This window comes from Schistocerca cancellata, chromosome 7, assembly GCF_023864275.1.
Source record: "Schistocerca cancellata isolate TAMUIC-IGC-003103 chromosome 7, iqSchCanc2.1, whole genome shotgun sequence".
Lineage (NCBI taxonomy): Eukaryota > Metazoa > Arthropoda > Insecta > Orthoptera > Acrididae > Schistocerca > Schistocerca cancellata.
The window spans coordinates 598,498,206-598,519,915 of record NC_064632.1 but is presented as its reverse complement, the minus strand read 5'-3'; the positions used below and the strand labels follow the sequence as shown (position 1 = coordinate 598,519,915).

Below are 21,710 nucleotides of genomic sequence, written 5' to 3'. Positions count from 1 at the left end.
TAAAATTGAAAGACATGCAGAGGAATAAATGGAACACTCACATTCTAGTTTCAGACAGATAAGGGATTGGTAATAACAGATGAGGGTGGTCTGAGCCACTTCCCATAAAGTATATCACTGATCACACATATGACATTAAGTGACTTGGTACAGAAGGCAGCCAGGTAAGACACTTGAGAGGACTAAGAAAGTTTTCTGTCAAGCATGAGCCCCAAAAATTTTGTATTTTCAGCAAACAGAAGAGCAGCAGGTCAAAGATGTGAAAACTGGAAGAAACCCAATAAACTGCCAAAAATTGATACGAATGGTTTTATCAGTGGAAAAGCAAAAGCCATTGTCAATGCTCCACAAGTAAAAAGAATTGAGATAATGCTGAAAATGCCAATCAAGGAGACAAGATGACGGATAACTGCAATAGGTCTCAAAAATCATGAAAAGTGGTGTCAGAGATGCAAAGCAGGAGACAAGCCATAGTAGGGTTCATGGTGATAGCAAGGACTGAACTCTGAGGCACACTGCTTTCCTGAATTAAGCTGTCTGACAAGGAAGAACCCACACATACTCTAAAACTCTGTATTTAAGAAATTCCTGAAGGAAATAGGGTAGGTGGCCCTCTAAGCTCCACATATAGAGAGTATAGATGATACTATTACCCAGCATGTGTTGTAGGCTTTCTCCAAATCAAAACCCACTACCACAGTCTTGCATTTCCACAAAAATTGTCTACAACATGGGTTGAAGTCACGAGATGATGAAATGCAGAACAGTGCACTCTAAATCCACTTTGTGCAGTGGTTAGTAAATTGTGAGACTAGCCACCACACCAGCTGGGCATGAATCAAACTTCCCAACATCTTGCAAACACAGCTAGTGGGAGAGGTGGAGGTAGCTTGAAGGAAGGCGTTTGTCCTTATCGGCTTTATGTATGAGTGCGACAGTGGCTTCACGCCAGTGACTGGTAAACGTGCCATCTGCCAGATGGGATTGTTCGTATGAATAAGAAAGTGCTTGTCCACAAGAGAAAGGTTCTGCAACACCTGAATGTTAACTTTATCTGGCCCCGGCATGAAAGGTCAGGATGAAGTGAAAGAATGATCTAGCTCCTGCATGTTAACAGAAGTATTGTAGTATTCGTGATTCTTATAGGAGAAGGTTATCACCTGAGGCTCCTCCACTTGTTTCTGATGGAGGAAAGCGCTGCTCTACAAAATAGCAGCCCAAGGTACAGGAGATAGCAAAAGGGTCCACGATGATATCATATGCTATGGTCACACTGGAAATAGTGGAAAAGACTTTGTTCCCAGAGAGCTTTTTGAGGATGGCCCACATGACTGAAGAGGGAGTGGAAGTGTTAAAATACACTCCTGGAAATTGAAATAAGAACACCGTGAATTCATTGTCCCAGGAAGGGGAAACTTTATTGACACATTCCTGGGGTCAGATACATCACATGATCACACTGACAGAACCACAGGCACATAGACACAGGCAACAGAGCATGCACAATGTCGGCACTAGTACAGTGTATATCCACCTTTCGCAGCAATGCAGGCTGCTATTCTCCCATGGAGACAATCGTAGCGATGCTGGATGTAGTCCTGTGGAACGGCTTGCCATGCCATTTCCACCTGGCGCCTTAGTTGGACCAGCGTTCGTGCCGGACGTGCAGACCGCGTGAGACGACGCTTCATCCAGTCCCAAACATGCTCAATGGGGGACAGATCCAGAGATCTTGCTGGCCAGGGTAGTTGACTTACACCTTCTAGAGCACGTTGGGTGGCACGGGATACATGCGGACGTGCATTGTCCTGTTGGAACAGCAAGTTCCCTTGCCGGTCTAGGAATGGTAGAACGATGGGTTTGATGACGGTTTGGATGTACCGTGCACTATTCAGTGTCCCCTCGACGATCACCAGTGGTGTACGGCCAGTGTAGGAGATCGCTCCCCACACCATGATGCCGGGTGTTGGCCCTGTGTGCCTCGGTCGTATGCAGTCCTGATTGTGGCGCTCACCTGCATGGTGCCAAACACGCATACGACCATCATTGGCACCAAGGCAGAAGCGACTCTCATTGCTGAAGACAACACGTCTCCATTCGTCCCTCCCTTCACGCCTGTCGCGACACCACTGGAGGCGGGCTGCACGATGTTGGGGCGTGAACGGAAGACGGCCTAACGGTGTGCGGGACCGTAGCCCAGCTTTATGGAGACGGTTGAGAATGGTCCTCACCGATACCCCAGGAGCAACAGTGTCTCTAATTTGCTGGGAAGTGGCGGTGCGGTCCCCTACGGCACTGCGTAGGATCCTACGGTCTTGGCGTGCATCCGTGCGTCACTGCGGTCCGGTCCCAGGTCGACGGGCACGTGCACCTTCCACCGACCACTGGCGACAACATCGATGTACTGTGGAGACCTCACGCCCCACGTGTTGAGCAATTCGGCGGTACGTCCACCCGGCCTCCCGCATGCCCACTATACGCCCTCGCTCAAAGTCCGTCAACTGCACATACGGTTCACGTCCACGCTGTCGCGGCATGCTACCAGTGTTAAAGACTGCGATGGAGCTCCATATGCCACGGCAAACTGGCTGACACTAATGGCGGCGGTGCACAAATGCTGCGCAGCTAGCTCCATTCGACGGCCAACACCGCGGTTCCTGGTGTGTCCGCTGTGCCGTGCGTGTGATCATTGCTTGCACAGCCCTCTCACAGTGTCCGGAGCAAGTATGGTGGGTCTGACACACCAGTGTCAATGTGTTCTTTTTTCCATTTCCAGGAGTGTATATAATAAATGAAAGGCAGCTAGCTGCTTTGCTATCTCAGAGAATGAGAGAGCACATTTCCATGCACGAATTGCATTGTAGTATGCATCAGTCCACCAAGGGATTGGGACATGGCATGGAAAAGGTGAAGCATGAGGAATGGAATGTTCTGTAGTGTAAGGGAAAAGTTTAGTAAGGTATTCTACCTGGTCAGCACAACTGGGCAGATGATGTTCATCAAAGGTCACCAAGGAGGATTATAGCCTCCAGTGAGCCTCAGAAAGCTGCAAATTGGCTTTACACATGGGTGGGGGAGGAGTCAGAAAATGGATAGCACACGGGAAATGGTTGCTCGAGTGTCAGAGAGAATAGACTACTCAAGATAATGGGCAAGTTTGGCAGTGCGGAAGGTTCAGTCCAAATGGGACTTGGTGTGCAAAGAATCTGAAAGGAATGTGGGTGCTCCAGTTCTAAGGCAGAAGAGGTTGAGTTGATTAAGACGATCGACCAAGAGGGCATCTCTGATGGGTTCTGTGAGAGCCCCAAAGGGGATTATAAGCATTAAAGTCACAGAGTAGCAGAAATGGGTGAGATAGCTGCCCAATAACGTGAAGGAAGTCTGCCCTGGTGTGATTTAGGTGGTACGAAGAGAAAAGGTGAAATGAGGAAGGAAAATACTGACCAGAACAGTTTGCAGCCACGTGTTCAGTGAGATGGTTTGACTATGATCATCCTGGATGAGCAGTGTGACTCCTATCAGATTAAGTTCCATCCTTGGGGAAGGTCAAAATATGCCGAACAGAAATCCAAGACGTCAAAGAAGTCATAAGGACACAATTTTGTTTTCTGGAGGCAGAGAACAAGTTAACACAGTGATTCTGAGAGCAGTCTGAATTCCTCCTTTTTGGATCCAACATTATGAGCATTCCATTGGAGGATAGTCATGATGGGGAAAAAAAGAAGGTAGAAAATCAAGGTGTGTCACCTCAGCAGTTCCCAAGAGCCAGGCTTTGAAGACCCATTTCTACAGGGTGTAGAGGTTGGAGGATGCTGCTCCATTAGACCTACAGAGGTGTCAGTGTTCGCCCTCAGTCCGTCTTCAGGCTCCAGGGCATGAAAATGGTTGGTCGCACACACTGGCAAAAATGGAGGTTGGCAGGATAAGGCTATCACATCATGACACCATCGAAGGGGATCTTCGAGTCGGCAATGGAGAAGAATATTTGCCTTTGAGTTTCTGTGGAAGTATTCCTTACGCCCTTTATGGCCTGTTGGTTGCGTAGTATGTGATTTCACCACCTGAGGCGAAAATGTGGTGACTTTTTTGTGCAGCTGGAAGAGGAGACAGGGATGTTATTGTGGAGAGGAAAGGAGGAAAAGAGAGGAGGAAGTGAGTAAATCAGAGGAGGAAGTGAGTAAATCAGAGGAGGAAGTGAGGAAATCAGAGGAGGAAGTGAGGAAATCAGAGGAGGAAGTGAGGAAATCAGAGGAGGAAGTGAGGAAATCAGAGGAGGAAGTGAGGAAATCAGAGGAGGAAGTGAGGAAATCAGAGGAGGAAGTGAGGAAATCAGAGGAGGAAGTGAGGAAATCAGAGGAGGAAGTGAGGAAATCAGAGGAGGAAGTGAGGAAATCAGAGGAGGAAGTGAGGAAATCAGAGGAGGAAGTGAGGAAATCAGAGGAGGAAGTGAGGAAAGCAGAGGAGGAAGTGAGGAAAGCAGAGGAGGAAGTGAGGAAAGCAGAGGAGGAAGTGAGGAAAGCAGAGGAGGAAGTGAGGAAAGCAGAGGAGGAAGTGAGGAAAGCAGAGGAGGAAGTGAGGAAAGCAGAGGAGGAAGTGAGGAAAGCAGAGGAGGAAGTGAGGAAAGCAGAGGAGGAAGTGAGGAAAGCAGAGGAGGAAGTGAGGAAAGCAGAGGAGGAAGTGAGGAAAGCAGAGGAGGAAGTGAGGAAAGCAGAGGAGGAAGTGAGGAAAGCAGAGGAGGAAGTGAGGAAAGCAGAGGAGGAAGTGAGGAAAGCAGAGGAGGAAGTGAGGAAAGCAGAGGAGGAAGTGAGGAAAGCAGAGGAGGAAGTGAGGAAAGCAGAGGAGGAAGTGAGGAAAGCAGAGGAGGAAGTGAGGAAAGCAGAGGAGGAAGTGAGGAAAGCAGAGGAGGAAGTGAGGAAAGCAGAGGAGGAAGTGAGGAAAGCAGAGGAGGAAGTGAGGAAAGCAGAGGAGGAAGTGAGGAAAGCAGAGGAGGAAGTGAGGAAAGCAGAGGAGGAAGTGAGGAAAGCAGAGGAGGAAGTGAGGAAAGCAGAGGAGGAAGTGAGGAAAGCAGAGGAGGAAGTGAGGAAAGCAGAGGAGGAAGTGAGGAAAGCAGAGGAGGAAGTGAGGAAAGCAGAGGAGGAAGTGAGGAAAGCAGAGGAGGAAGTGAGGAAAGCAGAGGAGGAAGTGAGGAAAGCAGAGGAGGAAGTGAGGAAAGCAGAGGAGGAAGTGAGGAAAGCAGAGGAGGAAGTGAGGAAAGCAGAGGAGGAAGTGAGGAAAGCAGAGGAGGAAGTGAGGAAAGCAGAGGAGGAAGTGAGGAAAGCAGAGGAGGAAGTGAGGAAAGCAGAGGAGGAAGTGAGGAAAGCAGAGGAGGAAGTGAGGAAAGCAGAGGAGGAAGTGAGGAAAGCAGAGGAGGAAGTGAGGAAAGCAGAGGAGGAAGTGAGGAAAGCAGAGGAGGAAGTGAGGAAAGCAGAGGAGGAAGTGAGGAAAGCAGAGGAGGAAGTGAGGAAAGCAGAGGAGGAAGTGAGGAAAGCAGAGGAGGAAGTGAGGAAAGCAGAGGAGGAAGTGAGGAAAGCAGAGGAGGAAGTGAGGAAAGCAGAGGAGGAAGTGAGGAAAGCAGAGGAGGAAGTGAGGAAAGCAGAGGAGGAAGTGAGGAAAGCAGAGGAGGAAGTGAGGAAAGCAGAGGAGGAAGTGAGGAAAGCAGAGGAGGAAGTGAGGAAAGCAGAGGAGGAAGTGAGGAAAGCAGAGGAGGAAGTGAGGAAAGCAGAGGAGGAAGTGAGGAAAGCAGAGGAGGAAGTGAGGAAAGCAGAGGAGGAAGTGAGGAAAGCAGAGGAGGAAGTGAGGAAAGCAGAGGAGGAAGTGAGGAAAGCAGAGGAGGAAGTGAGGAAAGCAGAGGAGGAAGTGAGGAAAGCAGAGGAGGAAGTGAGGAAAGCAGAGGAGGAAGTGAGGAAAGCAGAGGAGGAAGTGAGGAAAGCAGAGGAGGAAGTGAGGAAAGCAGAGGAGGAAGTGAGGAAAGCAGAGGAGGAAGTGAGGAAAGCAGAGGAGGAAGTGAGGAAAGCAGAGGAGGAAGTGAGGAAAGCAGAGGAGGAAGTGAGGAAAGCAGAGGAGGAAGTGAGGAAAGCAGAGGAGGAAGTGAGGAAAGCAGAGGAGGAAGTGAGGAAAGCAGAGGAGGAAGTGAGGAAAGCAGAGGAGGAAGTGAGGAAAGCAGAGGAGGAAGTGAGGAAAGCAGAGGAGGAAGTGAGGAAAGCAGAGGAGGAAGTGAGGAAAGCAGAGGAGGAAGTGAGGAAAGCAGAGGAGGAAGTGAGGAAAGCAGAGGAGGAAGTGAGGAAAGCAGAGGAGGAAGTGAGGAAAGCAGAGGAGGAAGTGAGGAAAGCAGAGGAGGAAGTGAGGAAAGCAGAGGAGGAAGTGAGGAAAGCAGAGGAGGAAGTGAGGAAAGCAGAGGAGGAAGTGAGGAAAGCAGAGGAGGAAGTGAGGAAAGCAGAGGAGGAAGTGAGGAAAGCAGAGGAGGAAGTGAGGAAAGCAGAGGAGGAAGTGAGGAAAGCAGAGGAGGAAGTGAGGAAAGCAGAGGAGGAAGTGAGGAAAGCAGAGGAGGAAGTGAGGAAAGCAGAGGAGGAAGTGAGGAAAGCAGAGGAGGAAGTGAGGAAAGCAGAGGAGGAAGTGAGGAAAGCAGAGGAGGAAGTGAGGAAATCAGAGGAGGAAGTGAGGAAAGCAGAGGAGGAAGTGAGGAAATCAGAGGAGGAAGTGAGGAAATCAGAGGAGGAAGTGAGGAAAGCAGAGGAGGAAGTGAGGAAAGCAGAGGAGGAAGTGAGGAAAGCAGAGGAGGAAGTGAGGAAAGCAGAGGAGGAAGTGAGGAAAGCAGAGGAGGAAGTGAGGAAAGCAGAGGAGGAAGTGAGGAAAGCAGAGGAGGAAGTGAGGAAAGCAGAGGAGGAAGTGAGGAAAGCAGAGGAGGAAGTGAGGAAAGCAGAGGAGGAAGTGAGGAAAGCAGAGGAGGAAGTGAGGAAAGCAGAGGAGGAAGTGAGGAAAGCAGAGGAGGAAGTGAGGAAAGCAGAGGAGGAAGTGAGGAAAGCAGAGGAGGAAGTGAGGAAAGCAGAGGAGGAAGTGAGGAAAGCAGAGGAGGAAGTGAGGAAAGCAGAGGAGGAAGTGAGGAAAGCAGAGGAGGAAGTGAGGAAAGCAGAGGAGGAAAGGAGGAAAGCAGAGGAGGAAAGGAGGAAAGCAGAGGAGGAAAGGAGGAAAGCAGAGGAGGAAAGGAGGAAAGCAGAGGAGGAAAGGAGGAAAGCAGAGGAGGAAAGGAGGAAAGCAGAGGAGGAAAGGAGGAAAGCAGAGGAGGAAAGGAGGAAAGCAGAGGAGGAAAGGAGGAAAAGAAAGGAAAGGAGGAAAAGAGAGGAAAGGGGGAAAAGAGAGGAAAGGAGGAAAAGAGAGGAAAGGAGGAAAAGAGAGGAAAGGAGGAAAAGAGAGGAAAGGAGGAAAAGAGAGGAAAGGAGGAAAAGAGAGGAAAGGAGGAAAAGAGAGGAAAGGAGGAAAAGAGAGGAAAGGAGGAAAAGAGAGGAAAGGAGGAAAAGAGAGGAAAGGAGGAAAAGAGAGGAAAGGAGGAAAAGAGAGGAAAGGAGGAAAAGAGAGGAAAGGAGGAAAAGAGAGGAAAGGAGGAAAAGAGAGGAAAGGAGGAAAAGAGAGGAAAGGAGGAAAAGAGAGGAAAGGAGGAAAAGAGAGGAAAGGAGGAAAAGAGAGGAAAGGAGGAAAAGAGAGGAAAGGAGGAAAAGAGAGGAAAGGAGGAAAAGAGAGGAAAGGAGGAAAAGAGAGGAAAGGAGGAAAAGAGAGGAAAGGAGGAAAAGAGAGGAAAGGAGGAAAATAGAGGAAAGGAGGAAAAGAGAGGAAAGGAGGAAAAGAGAGGAAAGGAGGAAAAGAGAGGAAAGGAGGAAAAGAGAGGAAAGGAGGAAAAGAGAGGAAAGGAGGAATAGAGAGGAAAGGAGGAAAAGAGAGGAAAGGAGGAAAAGAGAGGAGAGGAGGAAAAGAGAGGAAAGGAGGAAAAGAGAGGAGAGGAGGAAAAGAGAGGAAAGGAGGAAAAGAGAGGAAAGGAGGAAAAGAGAGGAGAGGAGGAAAAGAGAGGAGAGGAGGAAAAGAGAGGAGAGGAGGAAAAGAGAGGAGAGGAGGAAAAGAGAGGAGAGGAGGAAAAGAGAGGAGAGGAGGAAAAGAGAGGAGAGGAGGAAAAGAGAGGAGAGGAGGAAAAGAGAGGAGAGGAGGAAAAGAGAGGAGAGGAGGAAAAGAGAGGAGAGGAGGAAAAGAGAGGAGAGGAGGAAAAGAGAGGAGAGGAGGAAAAGAGAGGAGAGGAGGAAAAGAGAGGAGAGGAGGAAAAGAGAGGAGAGGAGGAAAAGAGAGGAGAGGAGGAAAAGAGAGGAGAGGAGGAAAAGAGAGGAGAGGAGGAAAAGAGAGGAGAGGAGGAAAAGAGAGGAGAGGAGGAAAAGAGAGGAGAGGAGGAAAAGAGAGGAGGAGGAAAAGAGAGGAGGAGGAAAAGAGAGGAGAGGAGGAAAAGAGAGGAGAGGAGGAAAAGAGAGGAGAGGAGGAAAAGAGAGGAGAGGAGGAAAAGAGAGGAAAGGAAAGGAAAGGAAAGGAAAGAACAGCTGAGGGCATGCTCTTAAGTCATGCTACTTAAAAATTCAGAACATATTCCCAAAAATATCCCGTTTGTGGTCCCCAAGGGAGAGGAAGAAAGAATAGCAGGAGGAGAGGGAGGCAGCACCTAAGGAAAAGGTGTACAAAGGATGATGCCCTGTGGTAACCAAGCATGAATGCTCAAAAGAGCAGTCAGCCTCATGCGCGAGTTAACACACTTATGACTGACACCTCCAATAGGCCCCTCATGACACATTCAAGATTATTACCTCTGTAGTGCCGAGGGAGTCAACCCTATATACAGCTGATCCCCCTATCACTGACACTGTTTCAACCAACACTTACAACACCTCTGCCCCCACCATGAAGTACCTCGGGTGTCCTCTAGCCACATCAGATCATGGCAGTAATGTTTCCCCAGTGCTCCTCACTAACTGAGCTCAGTGGGATGGGGTGGGAGAGGGAGGAGTGGGGGGGGGGGGGTGCACAGCTGACAGGACATAAAATTGTATAACCCCAGTTACTACCAAGTGTGGATCGCAATCAACTGTCTCTTCTTGACTGTGCGTTCATTGGTGGTTTTTGATGTTTTCAGGTCATCCTTACCCTACTCCACACTACAGACCAAGAAAAATATGAGGGATTACTGTCATGAAAAACAAACAAATTTTTTCCATTCTCTGACTATTCTCTAATCTCTCTCTGTCCTATATCGCATGAAGCATATTCTGGTGAGTATACTTAACTCCCAATCATTTTTGTCTGTCTGATCAAACAATGCTCGCCATCAGCATTACATTACATTCTGCTGCACAGACAATTAACTATTCAGCATCCTTTCCAAAGCAACTAGAATGCAAAGCTTTATGGTAGTGTAATAATACTGGAGAAGTAAGTTGCTCAGAGCAGTTTACCTAAGATACATGTCAAGACCTTTTACAGTGTAATACGAGCATGAAGAGGGCACAAACAGTCGGCAGAGCATTGTGATGACAGCTGTCAGCTCACTACTGATAAGGAGACTACTCCAAGTTCAAACAGCTACAACTGATGGTAAACGTACTTAAAATTTAGTATCGACGGTATCCACTCTTAAAAACATGCAGGTGGCACCTAGCATCAGTGTTCGCCCTCACTGCATTGCAACTGAACACAGTATAAGTGAGGCTGCTGTTGTATTTGGTAGTGAATGAGTAGATGAAAGCCAGTTAATCCTGTTAATGTTTTTAAGCTACTGCACCATAACGCAAGTCAGATTTACACATTCAATAGTGGAGATTTAAGTAAAATGGAGGATGAGGCAGTGTATGGTATAATGGAAAAAGCACTATGACCGCTTAAAAGGTATTTATACTAATACAAAGGGGAGGAATTTCCAGTGAGCATGAAGGAATAGCACATAGCTATGACAGTTCCAAAATGCCATATCCAGTAACTAAAGAAACTGTGTTTAAGTGAATAGGCAGTTGAACCCCCAAAGGTATCACAAATGAAAGAGGCCCTTATGACTTAACAATGGACAATAGTTATAGAGAATACTGTGACTGAAGTTAAAACTCTTGTAAGAAACCCGTCAACAATTTTCTCAAAATCAAACTGCAATGTAATTTTACATTTTGTGATATGCAAAATTCAGGTTCTACATCACTTCAAGGGAAACTAAACATCAATAAATAAATAAATCAAAACTGAAGAGTTAAAGTTAAAATGTAACACTACAGCTAGACAGAGTTACCATAATGGATGGATGCTCTATTGTTAGCACACTCAAACATGTGCTATGGAAACTGCTAGAGCAGCTGCTCTGGACAATTTTTAAGGCTTCTTTGGATTTCATCCAGGCAAATCACTTTCGTGAGCAGGGGCATGACTGGAATGGGGCAGCCAAAGGACTAGCAGTGCACTGGCACCCACAACAAGGAAAATACTGTACAGTTGAAATGGAAGCAAAAGTGGAGAAATAGAAAATGCAACACGTGTCTAGGAAAGACAACGTATTGTAAAATATACTTTCTCTCAGGAAATGTGGATGATGAGAGAGCAGCAAAGAAAGCTATACAAGTATCTGGAGTAGAGCGGTAGATGGGTTAATGACTTAACTCACTTCAACCAGAAGGGCACATTCTATAATAATATGGGGTATCATTTGGTTCATTTGTTAACAGTGATTTCCAGTATTTTCAAGTGTAAAGACAATTTCCACCTGAAATAAAATTTTCTAATGTGACAAATGCTGAAAAAATTACTTCTTTTAGCAGTTAATGCCATTCATGGAGGTACTGCTGAGCATGTGTGTATAGATTTCACTGTTGGAAGTAAGAGTAAATACACTGAAAAAGCAATTCAAAACAACATTGGCGGCATCTGTGGAATATTACAAACAGTAGTAACTTGGCACTAAAATCATTTTTATTGTATTTCACTGCTGGATTTAGTATCTCCTGTGATACATCATTTTCCTTTGGAATTCTGTAACAATGAAGCATAGAGAGGAAAAATTACTACAACACTGGAAAATTTTGCTAGGTTAATTTTTTTCTTACAACAGAAGGGAATGAGCATTTCAAGTACTCTATTGTTGAGAACACTGTTTCAAGTGGCGACCAAATCAAAGGCTATAGGCCTGACACGTCATCTGAGAAATCATTGCCCATAGAGAATGGGCAACAGGTTGACTGACTTCCTGAGGACAGCTAGAATGGAAACCATATAAGAAAACAGTGGTCAAATCTACCATTAAACATCAAGCAGCACAAAACTCCCTACATGGGACATGTTCAGACAAGTTGCAGGGAGTACATTCATCATAAAATGGCTGTAATTCATTAATTAACCAATATCAAGTAGGTGTGAACATCCTGATATTTAAACTGCTGTCTTTATTAATGTTTACTTAAACAAAAGTAATTTTTTTTTAATTGGAGTACTGTTGATGGGTATTTGCTGTTCAGGGGAAGACCCAGCCAGCAAACCCATGTCTACTTATTATGGTAGGTGTGTCCCACCCCACAATACCAACTGCACCACAACTATGAAGTTAGAGGAATGTAGGAAAAACACTATCATTTAGATCTGCAGTGGGAGAAGACAGACAAGACCTGTCGCAGCTAAAGGGGCTGCATGCTTAATAGGCTATAAGTAACTCCGTCATAGATCAGCATGAGGTTGTGATGCAGCTGGAAGCATCTAGGGCTCTTATTGTGGTAATATCCTCTGCCTTCAGATTCTTGACAAACTCTGTCATGAAGCTGAGAGGATCATCAAATTTCATGGAGAAATCCACTATGAATCTCGGGACCTGCCCAACAGCTGTTTCATTGTACATCAGTATGCATCCATCTCTCCTCAGGTCAGCCAGGGTAAGATAATTTGTCAGTATATGAGCCAATGTGAGGAGAGGAATACACTGAACTTGGGTGTGTTCTCTGCTAAAGAAAATTGCGAGTGAACTTAGTGTGGACAGACCAGTCGGCATAAAGAGAGAAGATTCTTTCCACAAAGTTTGGCAGTGGTTTCTGTGTCCATTTTCAAGTTATTAAGGGTAGTAGAAGTTTACCAATTCCTATCCTAAACCTTCAGAATTAGAAGCTCTCCTTGCTTTGTAAGTCAGTACCAAGTATTCTTGCATCTAGTAATTCCCTCTTGCATGCTTCCTCAGTAAGATGGTAAGTTAACTCATTCCTGATATACTGATGTGCCTCAGTCATCATACAAACATCATGGTAGCACTAAACTGGCAAAGTTCAAAAAATTTTTTCCACATATTAGTGATCGCTAATAGCCTGAAAGTAGCATAATGAGTCACACCAGGACAGGAGTTTGTTCCAAAGAGTAACTGTTGGCTTCACAGTCTACATTCTGCATCCATTTGGAAGGGACTGCAGTTTGTAACTACCAGTGCACAAAAGCACATACTGAACTCTTATTAGTCCTGTAGGTGGGTGGGTTATGTAGAAAGGAGATTATTTGATGAAATAAATTGTGAATATTATCAGAAATAATGTACTGGGGCACATTTTGTCTCAAATGAAAAAATAGTTACGGAAAGGGATAGCAGCACACAAAAGGATGGTGTATTTTCAATGCTTGGAGCTCCATGCACAAGAAAAGAGTGGGTGCCCTGAAACGAAAATGGGAATGAGTGTGGGGGTACTCGTATGCTGCTAATGAAACTCACCATTAGTGCTTCTCTTTCTTCTTGTCCTCCCCTGTGAACACCAGTCTCCTCCATAACTGGTATTGTGGGTCCTGAATGTCAGGAAGAAAGATCAATTTAAAGTTACTGTCAAAATTTAGGCACAAATATAAGACAACTATAATACACGTGAAAGAGGGACAAAGGGTTTTTAATCATGGAATGAAAATGGCACAAATTAAACAATAGAAAACCCAGATTGGAATATTAACAATATTATGAAAATAACAGAGTTATACTCACCATAAAGATGACATGTTGAGCTGCAGACAGGCATGATCAAGAGACTACTGTGTCAGGCTGCATGAACATATGAACATGTATGCGTGTGCATGTGAGGGGACTTACATCCCATTTAAGAGTCACCAGGTGCATTTTCTTTGAAATTTTCCATGCATTAGTGATACTGAGCCATAGATGCCACCATAAAGAAGGAGTATTTCTTGCGGGACTAGTCAAAAGTGTAGTTCCTTAAAAGGGCACAGCATCCTTTTCAGTAGTACATAAATAAGCCACTATAAGTAACGGATCTGGCCTTGTGACAACTTAAATGGTCTTTCTGTGCTGGTACAGCAAACATCTCAAAGCAAGAGGAAACTACAGCCATTATCTCTCCAAGGACATGCAGCTCTACTGTTTGGTTAAATGATGGTATCCTTTTTAGGAAGAGACTCCAGAGCTAAAAATGATCCCCCATTTGGATTTCCAGGTAAGAACCACTCAGGAGTTTGTTGCCATATCAGGAGAAACAAAACTGGAAATAGACAAGTCTGAGTTGGTAAATTGTATCCTTTAATCTTTCAGGGACACTAGAAAATGTATAAAGGGAAATGTACAGGTTGAAGTTAGATGTCATGGGAATTAGAGTAGTTCGATGGTAGGAGGAACAAAATTTCTGGTTAAGTGAATATAGGGCTGTAGAAAGGAACTAAATAGTAGTAATGCAGGAATAGGTGTAATAATGAATAAGAAAATAACAATGCAAGTTAGCTACTAAGAACAACACTGTAACATTATTGCAGCCAAGACATGTGAAGCCCAAACCCACAGCTGTGGTACAAGTTTACAATACAGCTGGCTCAGCATATGGAGAAATTGAATGCGAGTGTGGTGAGAAAATAAAATATTTGGATAGTTAAGGAACACAGAAATTTAATTGTGACAGCAGTTGAAAATTCAATAGTAGGAAAAGAAAGAGGACATATAGTAGAGGAATGTGGACTGTGAAAAGGAATGAAAGAGGAAGCTGCCTGGAACCATTTTGCACAGAACAATTTAATCATCGGTAACACTTGGTTTAAGAATCATGAAAGAAGGTTACACACATAGAAGATTTGCAGCCACCACAAGGTTTAAGATTGATTATACGATTTTGGGAGAAGTGAATTAGAAATCTGTGTCCAAATTCAAAGTTATATCAAGGTGCAATGCAGAATGATCATGATGTACTGGTTATATATTGTAGATTAAAATTTAAGCAATGTCAAAAAGGTAGGAACTTAAGGACATAGGACCTGGATAAGCTGAAAGAGCCAGAGGTTGCTGCAAGTAATGGAGGGAGCATTATGCAATGACTGACAATACCAGGAGAAAAGGAACACAATAAGACAAGTGTGGGCTAATAGCAGCCCACCAGTGGTTTTTGTGAGGCCTACCAATACAGTCAGAATTTTTTTGTAACTCTCTATAACTTTCTTGAAATGCAAATTAAACTATTGCATGCTATCATTTAAGAGATGCAACCCTCTGCTAACCTCTGCCTACACAATAATGGCCGCAAAGCAAATGATATTGCCCATTACCGCAGTAGCAGAGCAATAGGTAGTTTTGAGAGCTGGAATTATGAAGGCAGAAGAGGACCAATTATGTGAAAAGAAAAGGCTCAGTAGAAATCATTTGACAACACAGGAGATCAGAATTCAGTTGTTGAAAAAAATATAAAATGCAGCAAATGAATCATGCAGAAGTGAATAAAAAGTCAATGAGTGAAAGGCAGTAAAAAATTGCTAAGCAGGAAAGGCTACAGTCCAAATTTAAGGATTCAGAAGCAGATGTCACTAGGGGAAACTGAAGAGGCCTTTAGAGGTAACTGAAGCAGAAGTATGAATATCAAGAATCGAGATAAACAGCAATTTTTAAATAATGAAGAAAAATCTGAGAGTATATAGACAGTCTGTACATAGGACGTCAACCTGAGGGCAATGTTCTAGAAATGGAAGAGGATGTGGACAAAGGTGAGATGGGAGATATGATACATCAAGAACCTGAAGGATCTTAGTCAAAACAAGGTTCCTGGAGTGGACAACATCTTGTCATAATTACTAACAGCCTTGGGAGAGTAGCCGTAATGAAACAGAACTATTCCATCTGGTGTGAATATGTATGAGACAGATGATAGTTGATTTAAAGGTGGGATAAGGGACCAAACTACAAGGTCACCTGTTATTTGTTCCTAATAAAACAATGCCACAAGGGTTAGAATAAAATGGATGAAACATATAACATAAAACGGAAAGAAAGGAAAAGCCACAAGAACAAAGGGAAGGCAACGAATACTAAAAGGAACAAAAGAGAACAAGAAAAGAGATAGAAGCTAGAAACAGAAGGGAGTAAAACATGAAAGCAGATTCAGTGGCTTGCCAACCACGAGAATAAAAAGGAAAAGTCAGACACCACAATACTTTAAAACCTCCACCCTAAAACCATCAGATTGGAGGACCCTGAGGGATGAAGTACATGTGCTAAAACCTACATAGAAGTATAAAACCCACTCATGGATAAAACTTAAAACTAAAGCTGATGTGGAGGCATTGTCACCCAACACCGAAGACAACGTGCTGGGAAAGTTAGAAGTCTACCGCAGAGCGGCTAAAAGTGGGCAGTCCAGCAAGAGGTGAAAGACTGTCATTTGGGAGCCACAGCGACACTGAGGTGGGTCCTCACAACAGAGTAGGTAACCATGCGTTAGCCATGTTTGGCCGATGAGGAGCCGGCAGAGGACAACTGACTCCCTGTGAGAGGCCTGCATGGATAACTTCCACACATTCATTGTCCCCTTAATGACACACAGTTTTGTTGTGTGTGCTGTTATGCTATTCCATCACACAAAGCCGGAAAACCCATGCAGTGTAAGACAGAACCCAGGTCACCTTCAGAGATGCTGATCTCAAAAGCGATTTCTGCATCACCTGTTTGGCCAGCTTGTCGGCAATTTCGTTGCCAGGGATTCGGACGTGTCCTGGGGTTCACACAAACACCACGGAATGGTGGGACTGTTCTAGGGAATAGATGGACTCCTGAATGGACGCTACCAGAGGATGGAGAGGGTAGCACTGGTCAATTGCTTGCTGGCTGCTCAGTGAGTCAGTATGCTGGAGAAATGACTCTCCAGGGCATGAGTGGATGTACTCAAGAGCACGATATATGGTCGCCAGCACTGCAGTGAAAACACTGCAGCCAACTGGCAAGGATTGCTGCTAAACATGCCCTCCATGAACATATGTGAAGCCTACGTGACCATCAGCCATTGAGCTGTTGGTGTAAACCACTTCAGAGCCCCCTAACTCGTCAAGAATCGAGAGGAAGTGACAGCAGAGAGCAGCGGGGCTAATGGCGTCCTTAGGGCCATGCAAAATGTCCAGACGAAGCTGTGGTCAAGGCGTACACCATGGAGGTATACATGAATGGACCGCAAGTAGAGGTGGTAAAGGGAAGGACTCCAGTTCAGAGAGAAGGGACCGCACGCAAACCACAAACGTTGGACTCAATCTGGGCCACTGATGTGGGAGACGGACTGCCACGGATAGGAAAAGGAGATGGTAATTCCGATGGTCAGGGGAACTATGAATGTGAGCTGTGTAACTGGTGAGCAGGTTGCGCACGGCTGATCTACAGTGGAGGGACACCAGCCTCCACCAGTATGCTGGTCACCAGACTCGTTCTAAAAGCTGCTGCCTCTAATCAAACCCCACAGTGGCGCACAGGTCGAGTAATTGCAATGCTGAAGTCGTTGCAGAACCATGAACCATCGCCAATAGTCAATTCGGGATTGGGCAAGGGCTCTGTAGAGCTGCAGCAGTGTACAGCGATCTGCATCCCAAATGGTGTTGGCTCAGGCAACAGAGGGAATTGAGGTGCTGCCAGCACTTCTGCTTAAGCTGAAAAAGATGAGTGAGCCAAGTTAATCGAGCATCAAAAACCAATCCTAGAAACTGATATGTCACCACTGCAGTGAGTGGATCATCAATAAGGTAAAGTGCGGGTTTCAGGTGAACGATACAACATCGACAGAAGTGCATGACACACGTCTTTGCGGGTGGAAACTGAAAGACGTGGGCTGGAGCCCATGACTGCGCCTGTAGGCGCTGCTCAGCAACAATAGTACTGGAGCAGCAGTATGAAATGCAAAAGTCGTCTGCATACAGAGAAGGTGAGTCTGAGGGCCCGACAGCTGCTGCTAGACTGGTAATGGCCACGTGACTCCAGAACCCAACCCAACTGCCGACATACCATATGTTCCAGCAGCTTACAAAGAACGTTGGTGAGGCTAATGGGCCAATAACTATCCACATCAAGCAGGTTTTTACCGGGTTTGAGCACCAGAATGATAGTGCTGTCCGGCCATTGCGACAGAAAGATGCTATCACACCAAATCTGGTTGAAGACGACGGGAAGATGTCGCTTGTAGTCAGATGAGAGATGTTTTATCATCTGGCTGTGGATCCAATCAGACCCAGGAGCTGTGTAGGGGCAATATGCAAGGGCACCGAGGAGCTCCCACTCCGTAAATTGGGTGTTATAGGATACACTGCGGCATGTAGTGAAAGAGGGCGTTCCCTTCCAGCTGCTGTATGATTGTGCAAAAGGCTGGGGGGTAGTTCTCTGAAGCAAAGTGCCCAGCAAAGTGAGACATTTAAAGGCTTTTTTTTGTTTTGTTTTGGTTTTAGGGCGCAAAACTGCTATGGTCATTAGCACCCGGTCAGTGACTTAGCAAACAGTAAAAACCGAAAATGGAAACCAGCAGCAATGGGAACAAAACTCAAAAAAATTGGAAAAACTAAAAGCAAAAGGAAGGCTTAAAAATCCACTACAGAAAGGGGTTGGTAGTCCCCAAAAAAAAACTTCAAATGACTGACGTCATTTCACTGGCACTAATAAACTCGAGAACGCGATCGGCCGAGCGCGTGTCATCTGCTAAAATGGACGATATATCAGGTGACAGCTGTAGACGGGCACGTAACAGAGTAAAATAGGGGCACTCAATTAAAAGGTGTCTTACCGTCCACAGCTGAGAGCAGTGGGGACAGAGTGGGGGAGGATCGCCGCTTAAAAGATGTCGATGGCTAAAAAGACAGTGCCCTATCCGGAGTCTAGTTAAAATTACCTCCTCCTGACGACGCATTCGGGAGGAAGAGGTCCAAGCACAGGGAAGAGGTCCAAGCACAGGGAAGAGGTCCAAGCACAGGGAAGAGGTCCAAGCACAGGGAAGAGGTCCAAGCACAGGGAAGAGGTCCAAGCACAGGGAAGAGGTCCAAGCACAGGGAAGAGGTCCAAGCACAGGGAAGAGGTCCAAGCACAGGGAAGAGGTCCAAGCACAGGGAAGAGGTCCAAGCACAGGGAAGAGGTCCAAGCACAGGGAAGAGGTCCAAGCACAGGGAAGAGGTCCAAGCACAGGGAAGAGGTCCAAGCACAGGGAAGAGGTCCAAGCACAGGGAAGAGGTCCAAGCACAGGGAAGAGGTCCAAGCACAGGGAAGAGGTCCAAGCACAGGGAAGAGGTCCAAGCACAGGGAAGAGGTCCAAGCACAGGGAAGAGGTCCAAGCACAGGGAAGAGGTCCAAGCACAGGGAAGAGGTCCAAGCACAGGGAAGAGGTCCAAGCACAGGGAAGAGGTCCAAGCACAGGGAAGAGGTCCAAGCACAGGGAAGAGGTCCAAGCACAGGGAAGAGGTCCAAGCACAGGGAAGAGGTCCAAGCACAGGGAAGAGGTCCAAGCACAGGGAAGAGGTCCAAGCACAGGGAAGAGGTCCAAGCACAGGGAAGAGGTCCAAGCACAGGGAAGAGGTCCAAGCACAGGGAAGAGGTCCAAGCACAGGGAAGAGGTCCAAGCACAGGGAAGAGGTCCAAGCACAGGGAAGAGGTCCAAGCACAGGGAAGAGGTCCAAGCACAGGGAAGAGGTCCAAGCACAGGGAAGAGGTCCAAGCACAGGGAAGAGGTCCAAGCACAGGGAAGAGGTCCAAGCACAGGGAAGAGGTCCAAGCACAGGGAAGAGGTCCAAGCACAGGGAAGAGGTCCAAGCACAGGGAAGAGGTCCAAGCACAGGGAAGAGGTCCAAGCACAGGGAAGAGGTCCAAGCACAGGGAAGAGGTCCAAGCACAGGGAAGAGGTCCAAGCACAGGGAAGAGGTCCAAGCACAGGGAAGAGGTCCAAGCACAGGGAAGAGGTCCAAGCACAGGGAAGAGGTCCAAGCACAGGGAAGAGGTCCAAGCACAGGGAAGAGGTCCAAGCACAGGGAAGAGGTCCAAGCACAGGGAAGAGGTCCAAGCACAGGGAAGAGGTCCAAGCACAGGGAAGAGGTCCAAGCACAGGGAAGAGGTCCAAGCACAGGGAAGAGGTCCAAGCACAGGGAAGAGGTCCAAGCACAGGGAAGAGGTCCAAGCACAGGGAAGAGGTCCAAGCACAGGGAAGAGGTCCAAGCACAGGGAAGAGGTCCAAGCACAGGGAAGAGGTCCAAGCACAGGGAAGAGGTCCAAGCACAGGGAAGAGGTCCAAGCACAGGGAAGAGGTCCAAGCACAGGGAAGAGGTCCAAGCACAGGGAAGAGGTCCAAGCACAGGGAAGAGGTCCAAGCACAGGGAAGAGGTCCAAGCACAGGGAAGAGGTCCAAGCACAGGGAAGAGGTCCAAGCACAGGGAAGAGGTCCAAGCACAGGGAAGAGGTCCAAGCACAGGGAAGAGGTCCAAGCACAGGGAAGAGGTCCAAGCACAGGGAAGAGGTCCAAGCACAGGGAAGAGGTCCAAGCACAGGGAAGAGGTCCAAGCACAGGGAAGAGGTCCAAGCACAGGGAAGAGGTCCAAGCACAGGGAAGAGGTCCAAGCACAGGGAAGAGGTCCAAGCACAGGGAAGAGGTCCAAGCACAGGGAAGAGGTCCAAGCACAGGGAAGAGGTCCAAGCACAGGGAAGAGGTCCAAGCACAGGGAAGAGGTCCAAGCACAGGGAAGAGGTCCAAGCACAGGGAAGAGGTCCAAGCACAGGGAAGAGGTCCAAGCACAGGGAAGAGGTCCAAGCACAGGGAAGAGGTCCAAGCACAGGGAAGAGGTCCAAGCACAGGGAAGAGGTCCAAGCACAGGGAAGAGGTCCAAGCACAGGGAAGAGGTCCAAGCACAGGGAAGAGGTCCAAGCACAGGGAAGAGGTCCAAGCACAGGGAAGAGGTCCAAGCACAGGGAAGAGGTCCAAGCACAGGGAAGAGGTCCAAGCACAGGGAAGAGGTCCAAGCACAGGGAAGAGGTCCAAGCACAGGGAAGAGGTCCAAGCACAGGGAAGAGGTCCAAGCACAGGGAAGAGGTCCAAGCACAGGGAAGAGGTCCAAGCACAGGGAAGAGGTCCAAGCACAGGGAAGAGGTCCAAGCACAGGGAAGAGGTCCAAGCACAGGGAAGAGGTCCAAGCACAGGGAAGAGGTCCAAGCACAGGGAAGAGGTCCAAGCACAGGGAAGAGGTCCAAGCACAGGGAAGAGGTCCAAGCACAGGGAAGAGGTCCAAGCACAGGGAAGAGTTTTCACGTCCCGCAATTTATTATGGCGAAGTGTCGACCAATGTGCGTGCTATAAAGAACGACACGACGACATAAAACGCTCCGCAGATCGACGAAGGGAATCGATTGAATAGCTAGCTGAAGTAGAGAGACTGCAGCCTTGGCCGCAATATCAGCCGCCTCATTTCCACAGATACCAACGTGTCCCGGGAGCCAGAGGAACGCCACCGAGACGCCCCCCATGTGGATCAAGTGCAGACAGTACTGAATCTGGTGGACCAGAGGGTGCACACGGTAAAGAGATTGGAGACTGAGGAGAGAGCTGAGAGAATCTGAGCAGATAACATACTGTGTCCGCTGATGGCGGCGGATGTATTGGACAGCCTGGAGAACAGCGTAAAGCTCCGCAGTATAAACCGAACACTGGTCGGGAAGCCGAAATTGATTTGGGGTGTCGCCAACAATATAGGCACTCCCTACACCTAACGATGTTTTCGAGCCGTCAGTGTAAATAAATGTGGCTTCCTTCATTTGTGCACAGAGCAGCAAATGCCCGACGATAAACAAGTGAAGGGGTGCCATCCTTGGGAAATTGACAAAGATCACAGAGCAGGCATATCCGGGGACGGAGCCAAGGCGGTGCTGTACCCCAAGTTGTCAAGAAGGTTTTAGGTAAAGGGAAGGAAAGAGAATGGAGCAGTTGACGGAAGCGGACTCCCGGTGGTAGTAGGGAGGAGGTGCGGCCTGCATACCCTACATCAAAGGAGGCGTCGAAAAAAATGTCATGGGCTGGATTAGCAGCCATGGAAGACAGATGGTTAGCATAACGACTCAGAAGGACTGCTCGCTGATTGGACAGCGGAGGTTCAGCAGTCTCAGCACAAAGGCTCTCCACAGGGCTGGTGTAAAAAGCTCCATACACTAAACGTAATCCACGGTGGTGGATAGAGTCGAGACGACGAAGAATAGACGGCAGAGCAGAGGCGTAAACTATGCTTCCATAGTCCAATTTCGAGCACACTAAGGCGCGAGAGCGGCAGGGAAGGACCATTCGGTCCGCTCCCTGGGAGGTACCATACAGGACACGGAGGGTGTTGAGCAATCGCAGACAGCGAGCCGAAAGATAGGAAACGTGGGAGGACCAGCACAGTTTTCTGTCAAACAT

General features: G+C 47.2%; 1 protein-coding gene across 1 annotated transcript in view; it reads left to right on the top strand.

The window, feature by feature from the left end:
* LOC126092933 (trichohyalin-like) overlaps window positions 1-21,710 on the top strand; it is a 199,083-nt gene that overhangs the window by 55,248 nt on the left and 122,125 nt on the right. Inside the window, exons 3-5 of the mRNA XM_049908663.1 lie at window positions 4,127-7,332; window positions 11,825-11,960; window positions 18,205-20,547. Coding sequence (XP_049764620.1) covers window positions 4,127-7,332; window positions 11,825-11,960; window positions 18,205-20,547 — 5,685 coding nt within the window. The remainder of the gene's footprint in view (window positions 1-4,126; window positions 7,333-11,824; window positions 11,961-18,204; window positions 20,548-21,710) is intronic.